Here is a 16895-nt window from a genome sequence, read left to right as displayed (position 1 = left end):
AAAGAAAATATAAACCATCCAGAAAAGAAAACTAACAAAAGATATGCAAAACTTTATTACAAAACTTAATTTTAAAACATTGAAGGAGACTTAAATAAATAGAAACACACCATTTTCATGGATATAACAAAATATCCTAATAGTATAAAGATGTTCTCCTCAAACTACTATGTAGATTAACATAATTCCAATCATGTTTCAAGAAGATTATATATAGAATTTTTAATGACTCTAAAATGTACATGGTAGAACAAATGGTCCAGAATCATGAAATATTGCTAAGGAGAAAGAGGAAGGGAGGGTGACAGAGCTTGCTCTGCCAGATATCATGGCTGAGAAAATTATAGTAATTGTTTTTGTGTGATATTTCTACAGGGACAGACAATTCGACCACTGAAAGAGAATTGGAAAGCCCCTAAACAAACCCATACAGATAACAAAACTTGATAAATGACTAAATTGATAGTGTGAATCCATGGAGAAAGAGGATGTACTAGTCAATACATTTTCTGGAACAACTGAAAAAAAAAATAAAGAAGACTTCCTCACAACCGATACCAAAATCTATTTCAATCAAAAATAGATGAAGTACTTAAAATTTAAAAGCAAAACTTAGAAAATATTAGACTAAAACATTAGAAAATATCTTTATATTAGAGTAGGGAAGAATTTCTTAAACAAAATATTTAAAGTCAAATCATAAAGGAAAAAAATTCATAAATCTGACTACACGAAAGTTACCAATGTCTGTTCATCAAAAAACATGATAAAGAGAGTAAATGGATGGGCCACACACTGGGAAATTATATATACAAACTTATTACTAAAACATTATTAGTAACTAAAATGTATCAGGAACTCCTACAGATAAGTAAGAAAAAGATAAACTAGGCAAAAATTGGGCAAAAAAACATGAATAGCCATTTCAAGGAAATATATATATATATTAAACATACTCAATCTCATTAATAATTTTAGAAGAGAAAAAAGTCAACATAAAAAGGCAAATATTGTATTTTCTCACTTTTATGAAATGACATAAATAGTGGTATAGTGTCTAAGGCATTTGACTGCTAACCAGAAGGCTGGTGGTTCAAACCCACCAGCCACTCCTTGGAAGGAACATTGGGCAATCTACTTCCATAGAGATACTGCCTCGGAAACGCAAGGAGGGGTCGCTATGAGTCGGGATCAACTCAACACCAGTGAGGTATTTTATTTTATTTTTTAAAATATTCATTAGTGGTTACTATAGGTCAGAAAGGTAGAGAGGTGGGGGTTGGGGGAGTACTCCTTAGGTAAGTTAGTTTCTGTTTATAGTAACGAGAAAGGTGGCCTCACATGGGTGAAGTTTGCACAGCATAACTAATGTAATTAATGTCAATAATTGATACATAAGAAAAAGAATGAATGGGCAAATGCTAGGTTGTGTATGGTTTTACAACAATAACAACAACAAAAACATAGAGGGGAGGACTACACATACTGATACTAATTGTTGTTGTTGTTGTTATGTGCCGCCAAGTCGGATCCAACTCATAGTGACCTCTCCTTGGGTTTCCAAGGCAGTATCACTACAGAAGTAGATTGCCCCATCTTCCTTCCGAGGAGTGGCTGGTGGATTTGAATTGCCAGCCTTCTGGTTAGCAGTCAAGTGCCTTAGGCACTATGCTACCAGAGCTCCCCTGATACTAATTAGACATAAGCAGTCACCTCGTGGGCTTAGTTCTCTTGGTTTGAAAGCTATGGTCTTGTGGAGCAGTACAGTCAACAGGCATAATATAGTTCTTACCATTGACATTCTACCTCCCAGAATGACGAGTAGTGTCTGGGGTCCTAACTAAAATTTATGAGCAGCCATCTGAGATACAACTATGGGTCTCTATTCCTCTGGAACAAAAGAGAAAGAAGAAAACCCAAGAATCAGAGAAGAAACTAGACTACAGAACTGATTGTCTCCATGAACCACTGCCTCCTCCATCCTGAGGCCAGAAGAACTAGAAAATGCCTGACTACCACTTTTGACCATTCTGATCAGAGACACAGTAGATGAATCCTGACAAAAAAGGGAGGAAAATGTGGAGCAGAATTTCAAATTTTTAAAGAATCCAGACTTACTAGACCTATTGAGTTTGGAGGAATCCTTGAGACTATGGCCCTGAGTTGCTCTTCAAACCTTGAATTAAAATTACCCATGAGGTGGTTTTTAAAGTAAGTAGCAGTTTAGCTCAGAGTGAAGATTGTCATCCTTGAATATTGCACTCTTTAAAAAAACAAAATCTATGTAAGAACAGAACCACAGTTATTTTAAAGCATAGATGAGAAGGCTGGTGGGCCGGGAGTTTCAGTAAATGGAAGTGAAACAACTGTAACAGAAATAACAAGAATGTTGACACAATGTGAAGAATGAAACCAATGTCAGTGATTATTATGTCTAGAAACTGTGGTATGGGAACAGGTTTTGCTATGTATAGTTTCACCAAAAATAAAATTAAAAAAATTAAAACCATACTGAGATAATATTTTATACCCACCAGATTACCGAACATTAATTGACAATACCAAGAGAAGTATAAGATGTGAAACAACAGAAAGGTTCATATATGGTGGGAGTGTCAACTGAAAAATTTGGAAACAATGGCAAACATGGTAAAGTTAAATTAAACACACACCTTCTCTGTAGCCAAGCAATTCCACTCGAGAGTGTTCATTGCTGTTGGTTATCCTTGACTCGCCTCTGACTCATGGTGACCTTGTGTATAATGGAACAAAACATTGCTCAGTCCTGTGCCATTTTCATGATTATCAGTAGGTTTGAGTCAGTTGTTGAAACTGTTTGTCAAACCATCTCATTGAGGGTTTTCCTAATTTCCATTGACCTTCCATTTTACCAAACATGATGTCCTTATCTCAGAATTGGTCTTTCCTGTTGACATGTCCAAAGTAAGTGAGTCAAATTCTCACCATCCTTGCATCTAAGAAGCATTTTCGTTGTATTGCTTTTAAGACTGATTTGTTCATGTCTTTGGTAGACCACAGTATATTTTGGATTCTTTACCAACACCACGGTTTGAACACATCAATTCTTCCTTTGTCTTTCTGTTCCATTATCCAATGCATTTTAAAACCTTAAAGAGGTCATTGATAGAAGCATATAACAAAACATTGTAAACAACTTAAATGTCCATTGTCAGGATAATGGATCAATAAATAAAATGAGATAATGTACAGCAATAAAAAATGAAACTATTAAAGTTGTACACAATAACATAAGCAAATCTCACATATGGTTCAGCCAAAAAGACAGGTTGCAGAAATATGTCCAGAGTATATAATTCAAAACAGGTAAGATTAAACATAAATCATATATATGTGGTATATACATATATGTGGTAAAGCTTTAAAGAAGAGTAATGAGTGATTAACACACAAGCAGGACAATATAGGCTAATGGATACCTCTGGAGGGAATAAAGGGACTACAGGATGCAGGCTCACATAACATGGTCCTTAAATACTGGTAGTATCTTTCTTGCATTGAATTGTGGATATATGTGTAATTTTTTATATCATCACCCTTTATCATATATATTTATATTTCCTACAATCTTTTGTGTACATAGTATATTTCATAATAAAACAGGAAGGGAGGAAAGGGGAAAGGCAGGCAGGCCAGCCAAAGGCCAAAGAACTGCAACTGGAATCCAAATGAGGGCTTTGGAGGTTCTGAAGAATGAATAAGAGACAGAGAAAATTACCTGAGACTCTGATTCATGGCTGAAACTACTGAAAGCTTCACTCTTGTGTAGGAAGAAAGCTTTTAAGTGGGGCAGAAACTCCCCTTGGTACCCTTGGAAGTTACTGATGGATTCCATGGCTGTGCAAAGTCAATGAGTGAGTTGAGGACACTTTAGCAAAGGAGTATTGACTTTCTTTTATGTCCAAGAAGATATATAATTTATAGTCTTGTGAATAAAGATGAAGATACTTGTATTAGTTACTTAAATAAACATTTGTATTTCCTCCTTAGCATAACAGAAGCAGGCAGTGCAGAGCTGGTTCAGTGGATTGGCAATATTTCTAAATCCAGCCTCCTTTTCTCTTTCCTCTCTGGCCTCTGTAGTGTATGGGCTTTTTGCCCCACACAGCTCTAAACTTCTCTATCTTTAATGCAGCACTAGGAGCATCTTCTCAACCCTTTTGTCAGGGAACTAAAGGCTTTCCTAGAATGCTCCTACAGCCCACCACCCATATCCTAGTATTTAGATGGTGTCACATGGCCACTTCTTGCTGCAAGGGGACTAAAAAGGTAATTATTTTGTAATGTTAGCCTGTAAAGTAGGAGTGAGCAAGATTAAACTGGGGAAGGATGTCAGTGGCTTCTGAGCAGAAATGCTGCAGTGTCTATCAAAGCACTAAGAATCCTTCTCCTTTTCTTCCCAGGTGCCAGTCTACTTGGTGATCTATATAAATATTTCTCCTTCCATCACTCGCGTGGAGACACCATGACTGTCATGGATCCGCAGCAGATGAATGTTGCCGCTGCTCTTTGGGCTGTTGTCTCGTATGTTGTTGCGGACCTGGAAGAAATGTTGCCCAGGTCCTAGCAAGAACAAGAAAAAGGCATGTTCTTTCTTTCCAGCCAAGAGTCCTGGGTCTGCAGGTTCAGAAAGCCCATCTTCACCTAACAATCTAATTTGATTTGTCTTCAAAGCATAACCCACTCTTAAACTTTCTATTATCATCTTTCTAGATATTTTCTGAGTTGTCTGTTCTAGAATAAGAAATGATTCCTGCCACGTAGAATCAGCAAATCACAGCATTTCTTTATACCACCTGTAAAAATAATCTTTCTAGTTTGGAAGTAAGCACTGAATAAATCTTTGGAAGGTCTCTGATTTTTATGTGCTTGTTTATTAAATCAAATACAATCAAATACAATGACATCAGTGTTTGTGTTAAACATTATATATTGAAGGAGTAAAGGAGTCATGCAATTGAACTATGATCTGAATTGAATGTACGTAAAAATTTGGCTTTCTAATTTGTACATGTTTATATTGCTTCCATTTGTTAAATAAAACACAGATTTTTTTAATTCATGGGAAAAAAATTTACCAGTTGGGGAAAAATTAAGTGTATGTGATCCAATTGTCACATTAAAGGTGAATACTAGGGTCTGTCATTAGATAAATGATAGTGCCATTTTACATTTATATTTCAGATATTTCACACAATATCTCCATGAGTTTGGGGATTATTCACATTTTGCTGATAACAAGGATGAGGCACAGACAGACTGAATAACTTTCACAGGATTACAGAGAAAAACACTGATCTTCATCCAAGGAGAGTGGCCCCGAAGTAGAGGACACCAGGGACAGATAAGCTAAGAAGGGGTATTTGGCTAGAGCAACTTGAGATAATGTGGATTCATTATGGTTCAGGAGGAACCAGAGTCATAATGAAGAAGCCAAAGTCATAAGTTGGATGACAAAGGCAAGTGTTGAGGTGAGATGGGACTGGAAGAGTCAAAAAGCAGAAGTCAAAAGAATCTGAGAAAAGAACAGAGAGGGGCATACCCCTCAGCTCATGGCATAGAATTCAGCATCAACGCTATAAACAGCAAAACAATGCCTTTCATGTGGCCCCTACTGTTCCATACAGGGAAGAACTGGTCATGAAGAGTGGCTGGAGAAGAGACTTCAAAACTGGGACATCTAAAAAAGAGTGAGATGGAAGCTATAAAATAGAATCAGATGCAAATACTAAATATATATATGTATATATATATATAATGTCAGCAATGAAAATTTCTTTTTTGAGTTCATCAGGAGACTGGACAAGGCTAAAGAGGAAATCAGTGAACTTGAAGATAGGTCAATAAAAATTTTTCAAGCTGAAACACTAAGAGTCAAAAACAAAAACCCCCAACAAGCCAGAATGGAACATCCAAGAGTTATAACACAATATCAAATGGTCTAATATATATGTAATTGGGTTCACAGAAGAACGTAAAGTATCCATTTTATTGTTGTTGTTGTTGTTATGTGCCATTGAGTCAGACCCGACTCCTAACGACCCCTCCTTGGGTTTCCAAGGTAGTATCACTATGGAAGTAGATTGCCCCATCTTCCTTCCGAGGAGTGGCTTGTGGGTTTGAACCGCCAGCCTTCTGGTTAACAGTCAAGTGCCTTTAGGCACTACTCTACCGGAGCTCCATTTTATTAGTGATAGTAATTAACATGATTAAACAATACAGCAGGGACTTTTGTTTCTGCCAAGAGAGCAGATCAGTATACTGACTCACCCTCTCAGTGATATTTTATCAGTTTCAGATTTCAGAAATTGGTTGAAATTATGAATAACATTACAGAAACACTCCTAAATATAAGAATGAACTGGTTAAAAAGTAAAGAGTAGTTAGAAAAAAAAAACTAAGAGGCATAAATCAAGAGAGATGCAGAGCATTAAGTCAGTATTCTCTTTAAGGCCATCTACATGATTTGGTGGACTTAAATTCCATTGTTTTTACACAAATAACATGTGTTCCACGCTTGTTTGCCAACCATGACCTACCCCCTCACAAGCACCCCTGTGAGGTATTTTCTTAAGTACACTCTGCCATTTTTTTTTTCTTTATAGGATGTAAAAGAAACATAAAACTACGTGTTTATTTGCATAAAAATATGGTACAGAGCATTGCAGGGCTCAGGGGACTAAACAAAGCCAAAGACCTTCCAAAGACAGGGACAGTAGAGAACACAAGTGAAATCAGGGCCCCTCAGAGCTACACCTCCTTACAATGATAAACTGGAAATAACTCTGAGAAATACAACGAAAATTGCTTTTATGAATAACTTCTGAGTGGAGGTGAAAGTCTTGTCTGAGAATTCATAACCACCAGCCAGCCCTCATGGATGATTTCAGCTCAAATTTACTTTACCTTGATAGCTTGAAAAAAAAAATCTTCAATATGAGAATTTAGCTTAATTAGGTCCCAAATGTATACTGTTCCCAGGCAGCTGGCTGAAGCAAAAGTGAATATTCTCTGGAGAAGGCCTCCATCACAGGCTCCAAAGAAATTCCCACAGATAAAGCTACGAAAAATACGAACTCTCAGTCGAAAGTAAAACAAAACAAACAAACATCACTAAACCAAATAAGCAACAAACAAGAAAACAGGGAACAGAGTGTTTTGAGCAAGAGCAAACTTAAAACGTGAAGAGCAGTATTAAATCCACAATGTTGTCTGATATTGGAATTTTCAGATTAAGAATTTTTCAAGCTGTTAATTATGTTTAAGGACGTATAAGAAGGGATCTATAAGAGCAGAGACTAGAAAAAATGGCCAAGCATGTTGTAAAAAGAACCACATAAAACTTCTAGAAGTATAAACCATAATAAATTAAATATTTAAATTAGGCAACTGGTTTAACTGCAGATGAGAATTCATGAACTTCAGATGAGAGAGAATTCATAAACTGAAAGGCAATAATGAAGAAATGAATGAGAATTTAGCACAGAAAGACAAAGAGTTGTAAAATTAATGACAGGTTAAGAAATAATAAGCATAGATATATATAGTCTAACATATATCTAATCAGGATTACAGAAAAAAGAAGACGGAGACAAATAAGTCTCTGAAGAAAAAATAAATGAAAAATTTCCAGCAGTAATGAATATGCCAGTCCACAGAATCAAGACACCCAGTGAATCTCAAACAATGAATGAAAATCAATCCACACTGGTGGAATAATGGTTAAAACATTGAATTCAACTGTCCTGGAAGAGAAAGATGAGGCAGTCTGCTTATGTAAAGATTTACAATCTTGGAAATCCGATGAGGCAATTCCACTTTGCCCCATAGGGTCACTATGAGTTGGAATTGACTAGATGGCAGTGGGTTTGGTTTGGAGCTACAGACCACAAAAGGCAAAGAGGAGATCTTTGAAGCAAGAGATGTGAGATGGATTAACTTAAAAGGAGCAATAATTGGACTTCTAGCTTAATAATAGCAATAATGCATGCCAGAAGACAGTGGAATGATATGTTCAACATGTTAAGAGACAACAGTTTAACAACCTGAAAACTCTTTGCTGAGCAAAAATATCTTTCAAGACCAAGGGCAAAATCAGGATATTTTCAGAAAAACAAAAACCGAGTTTACCACCAGCATATCTTCACTATGTTGTTATTGTTATGTGCCATCGAGTCAGACCTGACTCATAGCGACCCCTCCTTGGATTTCCAAGGTGGTATCACTATGGAAGTAGATTGCTCAACCTTCCTTCCAAGGAGTGGCTGGTGGGTTTGAACCACGAACTTTCTGGTTAGCAGTTAAGTGCCTTAGGCACTATGCTACCAGAGATGTACAAGCGAAGTTAAATGATCCCACAGTGAAGACAATAGTACAAGAGTGAGAAGTTCAGCTACAGACAGAAACTCTATATGTGATCTTTCAGGCCCAACTATAGGTAAGTACAGAGGCTTTGTCTGGAAGTTTTCATGGGGGAAATCTTTCCTCACCACCCAAGATCTGGACAAGGCCAGGGGCTGATTGTGGAACAGACCATCAACTGCTCATAAGCAAGTTCAACTTGAAGCTGAAGAAAATTAAAACAAGTCCGTGAGAACCAAAGTATGACCTTGGGTCAATACCACCTGAATTTAGAGACCATTTGAAGAACAGATTTGAAGCATGAACATCAATGACTGAGGCCAGAAAAATTGTGGGATGACATTATACACGAAGAAAAGTTCATTTAAAAAGACAGGAAAGAAAGCAAAGACCAAAGTGAGTATCAGAAGAAACTCTGAAACTTGTTCTTCAACAAAGAGTAGCTAAAGCAATAGAAGAAATAATGAAGTAAAAGATCTTCACAGAAGATTTCAAAGGGCAGCCTCCCTGTTGTCTCTTTCCACAGATGCAGTAAATTTTATTCCCGTGCATTCCATCTGGAGGAGTCTACATGTATAGTTGCCATTTATGTTGTTGAAAAAACAAAAGATATTTGCAATGAATAAGTAGTTGATCTTGGAAAATTCTATCATGCAATCTCCAGTGTCATTTCTATCACCAAGGCTGTATTTTCCAACAACTGATCCTTCTTCTTTGTTTTCAATTTTCATATTCCAAACTAAAAAATACCAAACTCACTGCTGTCTAGTCAGTTCCAACTCATAGTGACCCCTCCTTGGATTTCTGAGGTGGTATCTCTACGGGAGACATCAAAAGACATATTGCATTGGGCAAATCTGCTGCAAAAGACCTCTTTCAAGTGCTGAAGAGCAAAGATATCTCCTTGAAGACTAAGATGCACCTAACCCAAGCCATGGTATTTTCAGTCACCTCCTATGCATGTGAGAGCTGGACAATGAATAAGGAAACCCAAAGAAGAGTTGATGCTTTTGAATTGTGGTGTTGGCTAAGAATGCTGGAAGTATCATGGACTGTTAAAAGAACTAACAAATCTGTCCTGGAGGAAGTGCAGCCAGAGTGCTCCTTGGAAGCGACGATGGCCAGACTCCATCTCACTATGGTCATGTTGTCAGAAGGGACCATTCTCTGGAGGAGGATGTCATGCTTGGAAAAGTGGAGGGTCAATGAAAGAGGGGAAGGCCCTCAACAAGATGGACTGACACAGTGACTGCAGCAATGGCCTCAAGTATAGTAGGGATGGTGAGGCTGCCACAGGACTGGGCAGTGTTTCATTCTGTTGTACATGGGGTTGCTATGAGTCAGAGATGACTCGATGGCACTTAACAACAACAACAAATCTCTACAGAAGTAGATTGCCCTGTCTTCCTTCTGATTCATATTCATATTCCAATCACCAGCAATTATCAATGCATCTTGATTACATATTTTATCAGTTTCAGATTTCAGAAATTGGTTGAAATCTTTAATTTCTTAATCTTTGGCATTACTGGCTGGTGCATAAATTTGACTAATAGTTGTATTAATTGGTCTTCTTTGTAGGCATGTGGATATTATCCTATCACTGACAGCCTTATACTTTAGGATAGATCTTGATATGTTCTTTTTGACAGTGAATGCAATGCCATTCCTCTTCAATTTTTCAATCCCTGTGTAGTAGACTATATGTTTGTGTGACTCAGAATGGCCAATACCACTCCATTTCAGCTAACTAATGCCTAGGCATCAATCTTTATGCATTTCATGTAATTTTTGACAACTTCCAGTTTTCCTAGAGTCATACTTTATACATTCCACATCCCATTATTAACAACTATTTCTTCTCATTTTGAGTTATGCCACATCAACAAATGAAGGTCCTGAAAGCTTTACTCTATCTAGAACTTTAAAGTCAGCTCTCCCTTGAGGAGCAGGTCTTCCCCAGTCGTATTTTGAGTGCCTTCCAACCTGACAGGCTCATCTTCTGACACTACATCACACAGTGTTCCACTGCTATTCATAAAGTTTTCACTGGCCAATATTTTTAGAAGTGATCACCAGGTCATTATCTCTAGTCTTCCTTAGTCTGGAAGCCTGCTGAAACCTGCTTACTATGGGTAATCCTGTTAGTATTTGCAATGCTGGTGGCTTAGCAACATGCAAGGCACCACTGTAAAACAAAGTGATAGATGAGTGGTGGAGCATGAGTCCTAGAAGGGATCACAATTGAGATTAGAATATGTTTTCAATTGAATAAAAAAAGCCCAAAAGAAAAATACTCCAGATCAAAACTTGTAGAATTCAGATGAACTATTCATTACAAGCAAATTTACAGTTCCAAATTTTTGGCCAAAAATAAAGGGCTAAAAATTAAGGGAACATTTTCAATTTAAGAAGATAGAAAATGATAGATAGATAATGGCAGAATAAACTCAAAAGAAGAAAGTAGGAAAAATAATAAAAGAGTAGAAATCAATGAAACAAACAGCAAGCATTCAATAGAAAGGATCAACAAAGCCAAACATTACTTCTTTGAAAATACTAATAAAAGTACTTATGAAAAGCTTTACACTAATAATTTAGAAACTTGAGTAAGTGGACCAATTTCAATGCAAATGTAAATCACCTAAATTGGCTGGCAAGTAAGCAGAATATCTTATTAGCTCTACAGACATTAAATAACTTGAGTCACTAGTTTAGAAGTTTCCCCAAAATCATTTAGGCCAGTTTTATACACTAGTTCTGGCAAATTTTGAACATGTATATACCAAAAACCAAATTCACTGCCATCGAACCAATTTCAACTCATACTGATCCCCATTTCCAAGGCTGTAAATTTTACGGAAGTAGGTTATCCCATCTTCCTCCTGAGGAGCAGCTGGTGGATTTGAACCACTGACCTCCTGGTTAGCAGCCAAATGCCTTAAGCACTACACTATCAGAGCTCCTTCTGAATATGCATTTAAGAGGGACTAAATCTCATCATTCTGAGACTATTATAATCTTGATTCCAAAATCCTATTGAAGACAATGGGGAAAAATCACAGGTCAATTTCACTGGTGATTATAGCTGAAGAAAAAAATTAACAAACTGTATCTATCAGTGATCAAAAAGATAATATGTTGTGACAAAGTTGGGTTAATGTAATTGTATTAATTCATTGCATTAATGAATTAAAGGGGGGAAGTTATCCCCTCATCTCTAGATGCAGAAAAAGAATGGCATAAAATCCAAAGTACATTTATGATAAAAATTAAAGAAATATTTCTAACCTAATAAAAAGTATGTACAAAAAAAAAAAAAAAAAGCTAAAGAAAAGGAATTAATGCTGAAGGTATTTCTTTTAAGATAAGGAACAAAATAAGGATGCTTGCTGTAACCTACTTGGGTGTCCTAGCTGCTGCTGAAACACAGGGAAAAATAGTAAACTATGGAAGGGAAGAAAGTGTTATTATTTGTAGGTAACGTGGTTGCCTATTTAGAAAATTTGAACAAATCTGCAAAACAAAATTTCAGAATTAAAAATAGAGTTTAGTAAGGTTGGTCAAGGAAAAAAAAGTTAATAAAAATCAGAAGCATTTTGATATAAAACTTAGAAATGCAACCACAAAAGAAACCATTTACATTAACATCCAATAATGTAAAAAAGAAAAAAAATGTGTAAGATGAAATCTTACAGAAAGTTGTCGAAGATTCTTCAGTGGAGGAAACTGTGAAACTTCATTAAAGCACACTAAAGTAGAATTTAAAGTTGAAGAAACACACCATGCTCATGTTTTTGATACTCAATATTCTTCCCAAATTTATCTGCCTCGGAAACTCAAGGAGGGGTCAGTACAATCTCATTCAAAATTTCACAACAGAATTTTGGGGATTTGAGTTTTTTTCTTTGCTTGTTTGTTTGACTAATGTGTAAAATTGATTCTAAAATGTAATTAGAAGTACAAAGAATTAGTTATAGCCAACGCTTTCTGAAAAAGAAAAAGTGGGAACCAGAGTAGCCAATAGGAGCTCTGGTAGCATAGCTAAGGCACTTGACTGCTCACCAGAAGGCTGGCGGTTCAAACCCACCAGCCACTCCTCGGAAGGAAGGTTGGGCAATCCTACTTTCGTAGTGATACTGCCTCGGAAACCCAAGGAGGGGTCGCTATGAGTCGGGGCTGACTCCACGGCAAACAACAACATAGTAGCCAATAATGTAATTGTCAAATATTTGCTTTGAGGTAAGATTGTACTTTTCTTCTTCCTGGTAATTTAGCATTGTCATGAGTTTTGGTAAAGAGATATGAGCAGAAGTGGTCAATTTTGGGTAGGAGTTTTAAGAGCCAATACGTAAGTTGTCTCACTCCCTCTTTCCTCCTGTCATGGAAATTGTCAGTGTTGTAGATAACGTCTGCTATGTGAGCCTGGATCTAGAGTGAGAACCTGGCATGGCAGAACCTCCAGTTCACCCACAATGGACATGAAACATAAACAAGAAATACATCTTTGTTGTGTTAAACCACTGATACCTTTATAAGGTTTTTGTTACCATAGCATAGCATAGCCCATTTTTACTGATTGTTGATCTTGCCTTATAATATGCCAAAACTTGTCATCAACCTACAGTATTTACAGTTATGTGCCACTGGCATAAACCAAACCAAACTCACTGCTGTCGAGTCGGATCTGACTCATAGCGACCACTCCTTGGGTTTCCAAGGTAGTATTACTACAGAGGTAGATTGCCCAAGCTTCCTTCTGAGGAGTGGCTGGTGGGTTTGAACTGCCAGCCTTCTGGTTAGCAGTTAAGTGCCTTAGGCAGAGAGCCCAGGTTCAGAACCACAGACACATGAAGACTTGACACATGATCAGGTTGCCATAGCAGATCAGTGAGAAAAAGTAGACTTTTCAATAAATGATGCTAGAATAATGGAACCTGTACCTCATACCTCATACAAAAGTCAATTCCATGTAGATTAAAGATACAAATATGAAGGTAGAAACTAATATAGGATGGTATCTTTATGTTCCCAGAATAAAGAAATGTTTATTTAAACAGACACAAACAAAAGGCACAAAACACATATTTGATAACATTAATTTTACTTCATTAATATTATGGACTTCTGTTCATGAAAACATACCATAAAGAAAATGAAAAGAGTGGTCACAAACTGTGAAAAGATATTTGAAGTACATATAAATAAGAACGATTAGTATCTAGCATATATGAAAGCCCCGAACGAATGAGTAAGAAAAGTAAAAATAACTTAAAAGATATGGTATTTTTAAAGATTTTTAGATAACAGAAAACACAAATGGTCATTAAGCATAATGAAAGACATTCTTTCTCATTAGTATTCTTGGAAATGCACATTAAAATTATATGCATTTCATACTACCAGACTGGAAGAATTGAGAAGGTAGAAAATACTAAGTGTTGATGAGAATGTAAAACAACTAATATATGTAAACACTCTGATGGGCACGTGAATTGACACAGTGACTTTTTGAAATAAGTTGACATTATGTGATACATATGCTAGAACCATTGCTGAGAAATTTCATTTCCCCCCAAGATATACTAAATCAGGATCTACATTTTAACAAGATCTCCAAGTGATTCTTATGTATATTCTGATTCAGTGTATCTGGGGTGGAAACGAAAATTCTCAGCAAGAGGTCAACCTGGAAATGAACAAATTCAAAGCCCTGACTAGAACATGCTCACACAGAATGATCCAGCAATACTATACCCAAGTGTATTTAGCCAGAAGAAATTCTTCAGCATATGCACATGTTGAAAATGTTTCATAATAGCATAATTTATTAGGAATGACTCAAGTATTTTTGATTATAGAATATATAAATAAATTGTGGTATATTCATTGATTGAAATACTATACAGCAATGAACATGAATGACTATATTATATGGTATTTTAGATATCAATTGTATAACAAATTACTGTACAATTTGCAGCTTAAATCAATACACATTTATTATCTCATAGTTTCTGCAGGTCAGCTTCTGTAGGATGCAGTTTAACTAGGTCTTCCAGCTCAGGGTCTCTCACAATGCTGCAATCAAGGCACTGATCAGGGCCACAGTCATCTAAAGTTCCAATTGGGGAAGGACCCACTTCTAAGCTGACACTCGGAAGTATTGGCCAGAGTCAGTTCTTCCAAGGCTGTTGGACTTGGAGCCTCAGTCACTTGTTGGTCATTGGTAAAGGCCACCCTTAGTCCTTGCCGTGTGGGCTTCGCCAGTGTAGCATCTTGCTTAAAGTAAACAAGCTGAGAAAGCAAGAGAGTAAGAGTTCTAGCAAGACAGATGTCCCACTCTTTTCTAACCTAACCTCTGAAGTGATCCCACCACTTTTCCCTTATTTTATTCATTAGAAGCAACTCACTAGGTACACATAGGGGAAAGGCATGAGTAGGAGGCTTGATGACTAGAGGCCATCTTAGGCATCTGCTATTACTCACAGCAAATAGATGAATTTCAGGAGCAGCATATGGAATCAAAACACACAAGAAAAACTTTTAACTGAGAAATATTAGTCAGGCAGGTTATGAAGTGATGTCTTTCAATATCGGCCAAATGGCAGTAAGTCACTCTCAGGTCCATGCTGGACTGAGAGACATAGCATGTCCTGACATTTTAAACAAGCTTTGTTAAGTGAAGTTAGAGATCAGTTCGTCTAGTGCTGATTTTGCTGACTGTTGTTGTTGTTAGGTGCCGTCAAGTCAGCTCCGACTCATAGCCACCCTGTGTACAGCAGAATGAAACACTGCCCGGTCCCATCCCATCATCACAATCTTTGCTGTGCCAGAGCCCATCATTGTAGCCACTGTGTCAACCCATCTAATTGAGGATCTTCCCCTTCCTCGCTGACCCTCCTCTTTATCAAGCATGATATTCTTCTCCAGTGAACGGTCCTTTCTGACAGCACGACCAAAGGAGGTGAGCCAAAGTCTGGCCATTCTCACTTCCAAGGAGCCTTCAGGTTGCACTTCTTCCAGGACAGGATTTGTTCGTTCTCTTGTCAGTCCATGGTATTTTCCGTATTCTTCACCAACACCACAATTCAAAGACACCAACTCTTCTTTGGTCTTCCTTATTCATTGTCCAGCTTTCACATGCATATGAGGCTATTGAAAATACCATGACTTGGACCAGGTGTATCTCAGTCTTCAGAGTGGCATCTTTGCCTCTTAACACTTTGTAGAGGTCTTATGCAGCAGATTTTTCCAGTGCAATACAACATGTGATTTCCCAACTGCTGCTTCCATGGGTGTGGACTGTGGATCCAAGTAAAATGAAACCCCTAACAAATTCAATCTTTTCTCTGTTTGTTATGATGTTGTTTGTTGGTCCAGTTGTGAGGATTTTTGTTCTTTATGTTGAGGTGTAATCCGTACTGAAGACTATAGTCTTTGATCTTCATCAGTAAGTGCTTCAAGTCATCTTCACTTTCAGCAAACAAGGTTGTATCATCTGCATCTCACACATTGTTAATGAGTCTTCCTCCAATCCTGATGCTGTGTTCTTCATACAGTTTGGCTTCTTGGATTTTTTGCTCAACATACAGATTGAATAAGTCTGGTAAAAGGAAACAACCCTGATATACACCCATCTGGATTTTAAATCATGCAGCATCCCCTCGTTCTGTTTAAATGTCAGCCACTTGGTCTATGTACAGGTTCCTCATGACCATACTTAAGTGTTCTAGATTTCCAATCATTGCAATGTTATCTATAATGCATTATGGGCCACACAGTCTAATACTTTTGCATGTTCAATAAAACACAAGCAAACATCTTCTGATATTCTTTGCTTTCAGCCAAGACACATCTGACATCAGCAATGATATCCCTTATTCCACATCCTCTTCTGAATCCACCTTGTATTTCTGGAAGTCCCTGTCAATATACTACTGGAACCATTTTTGAATTATTATTATTATTATTATTTACTTGCATGTGATCTTGATGATATTGTCTGATAGTTTTCACATGCTTTTGGATCACCTTTCTTTGGAATGGACACAAATATTGATCTCTTCAGTTGGTTGGCCAGGTAGCCGTCTTTCAAATTTCTTGGCATAAATAAGTACCTCCAGCGCTGCATCCATTTGTTGAAACACTCAATGGGTATTCTGTCAATTCCTGGAGCCTTGTTTTTTGCCAATTCCTTCAGTGCAGTTTGGACTTCTTTCTTCAATACCATTGGTTCTTAGTCATATGCTACCTACTGAAATAGTTGGACATCAACCAATTCTTTCTGATACAAGACTCTATGTATTCCTGCCATCTTCTTTTGATACTTCCTGCATAATTCCATATTTTGCCCATAGAATCCTTCAGTATTGCAAGTTGAGGCTTGAATTTTTTCTTCAGTTCTTTCAGGTTGAGAAATGCTGAGCATGTTCTTCCCTTTTGGTTTTCTAACTCCAGGTCTTTGCACATTTCCTTATAATACTTTATTTTGT

General features: G+C 37.1%; 1 protein-coding gene across 1 annotated transcript in view; it reads left to right on the top strand.

Annotated features, from left to right (window-relative positions):
* The window catches only part of CPQ (carboxypeptidase Q), a 554741-nt gene extending 550135 nt beyond the window's left edge, over positions 1-4606 (top strand). Inside the window, exon 7 of the mRNA XM_007934848.2 lies at positions 4443-4606. Coding sequence (XP_007933039.2) covers positions 4443-4606 — 164 coding nt within the window. The remainder of the gene's footprint in view (positions 1-4442) is intronic.
* The last annotated feature ends 12289 nt before the right edge of the window (positions 4607-16895 follow it).

Source organism: Orycteropus afer, unplaced genomic scaffold (assembly GCF_000298275.1).
Source record: "Orycteropus afer afer isolate SDZICR_OR568_19922 unplaced genomic scaffold, OryAfe1.0 scaffold00021, whole genome shotgun sequence".
Classification (NCBI taxonomy): Eukaryota; Metazoa; Chordata; class Mammalia; order Tubulidentata; family Orycteropodidae; genus Orycteropus; species Orycteropus afer.
This window is presented reverse-complemented; position numbering and strand designations above follow the sequence as displayed.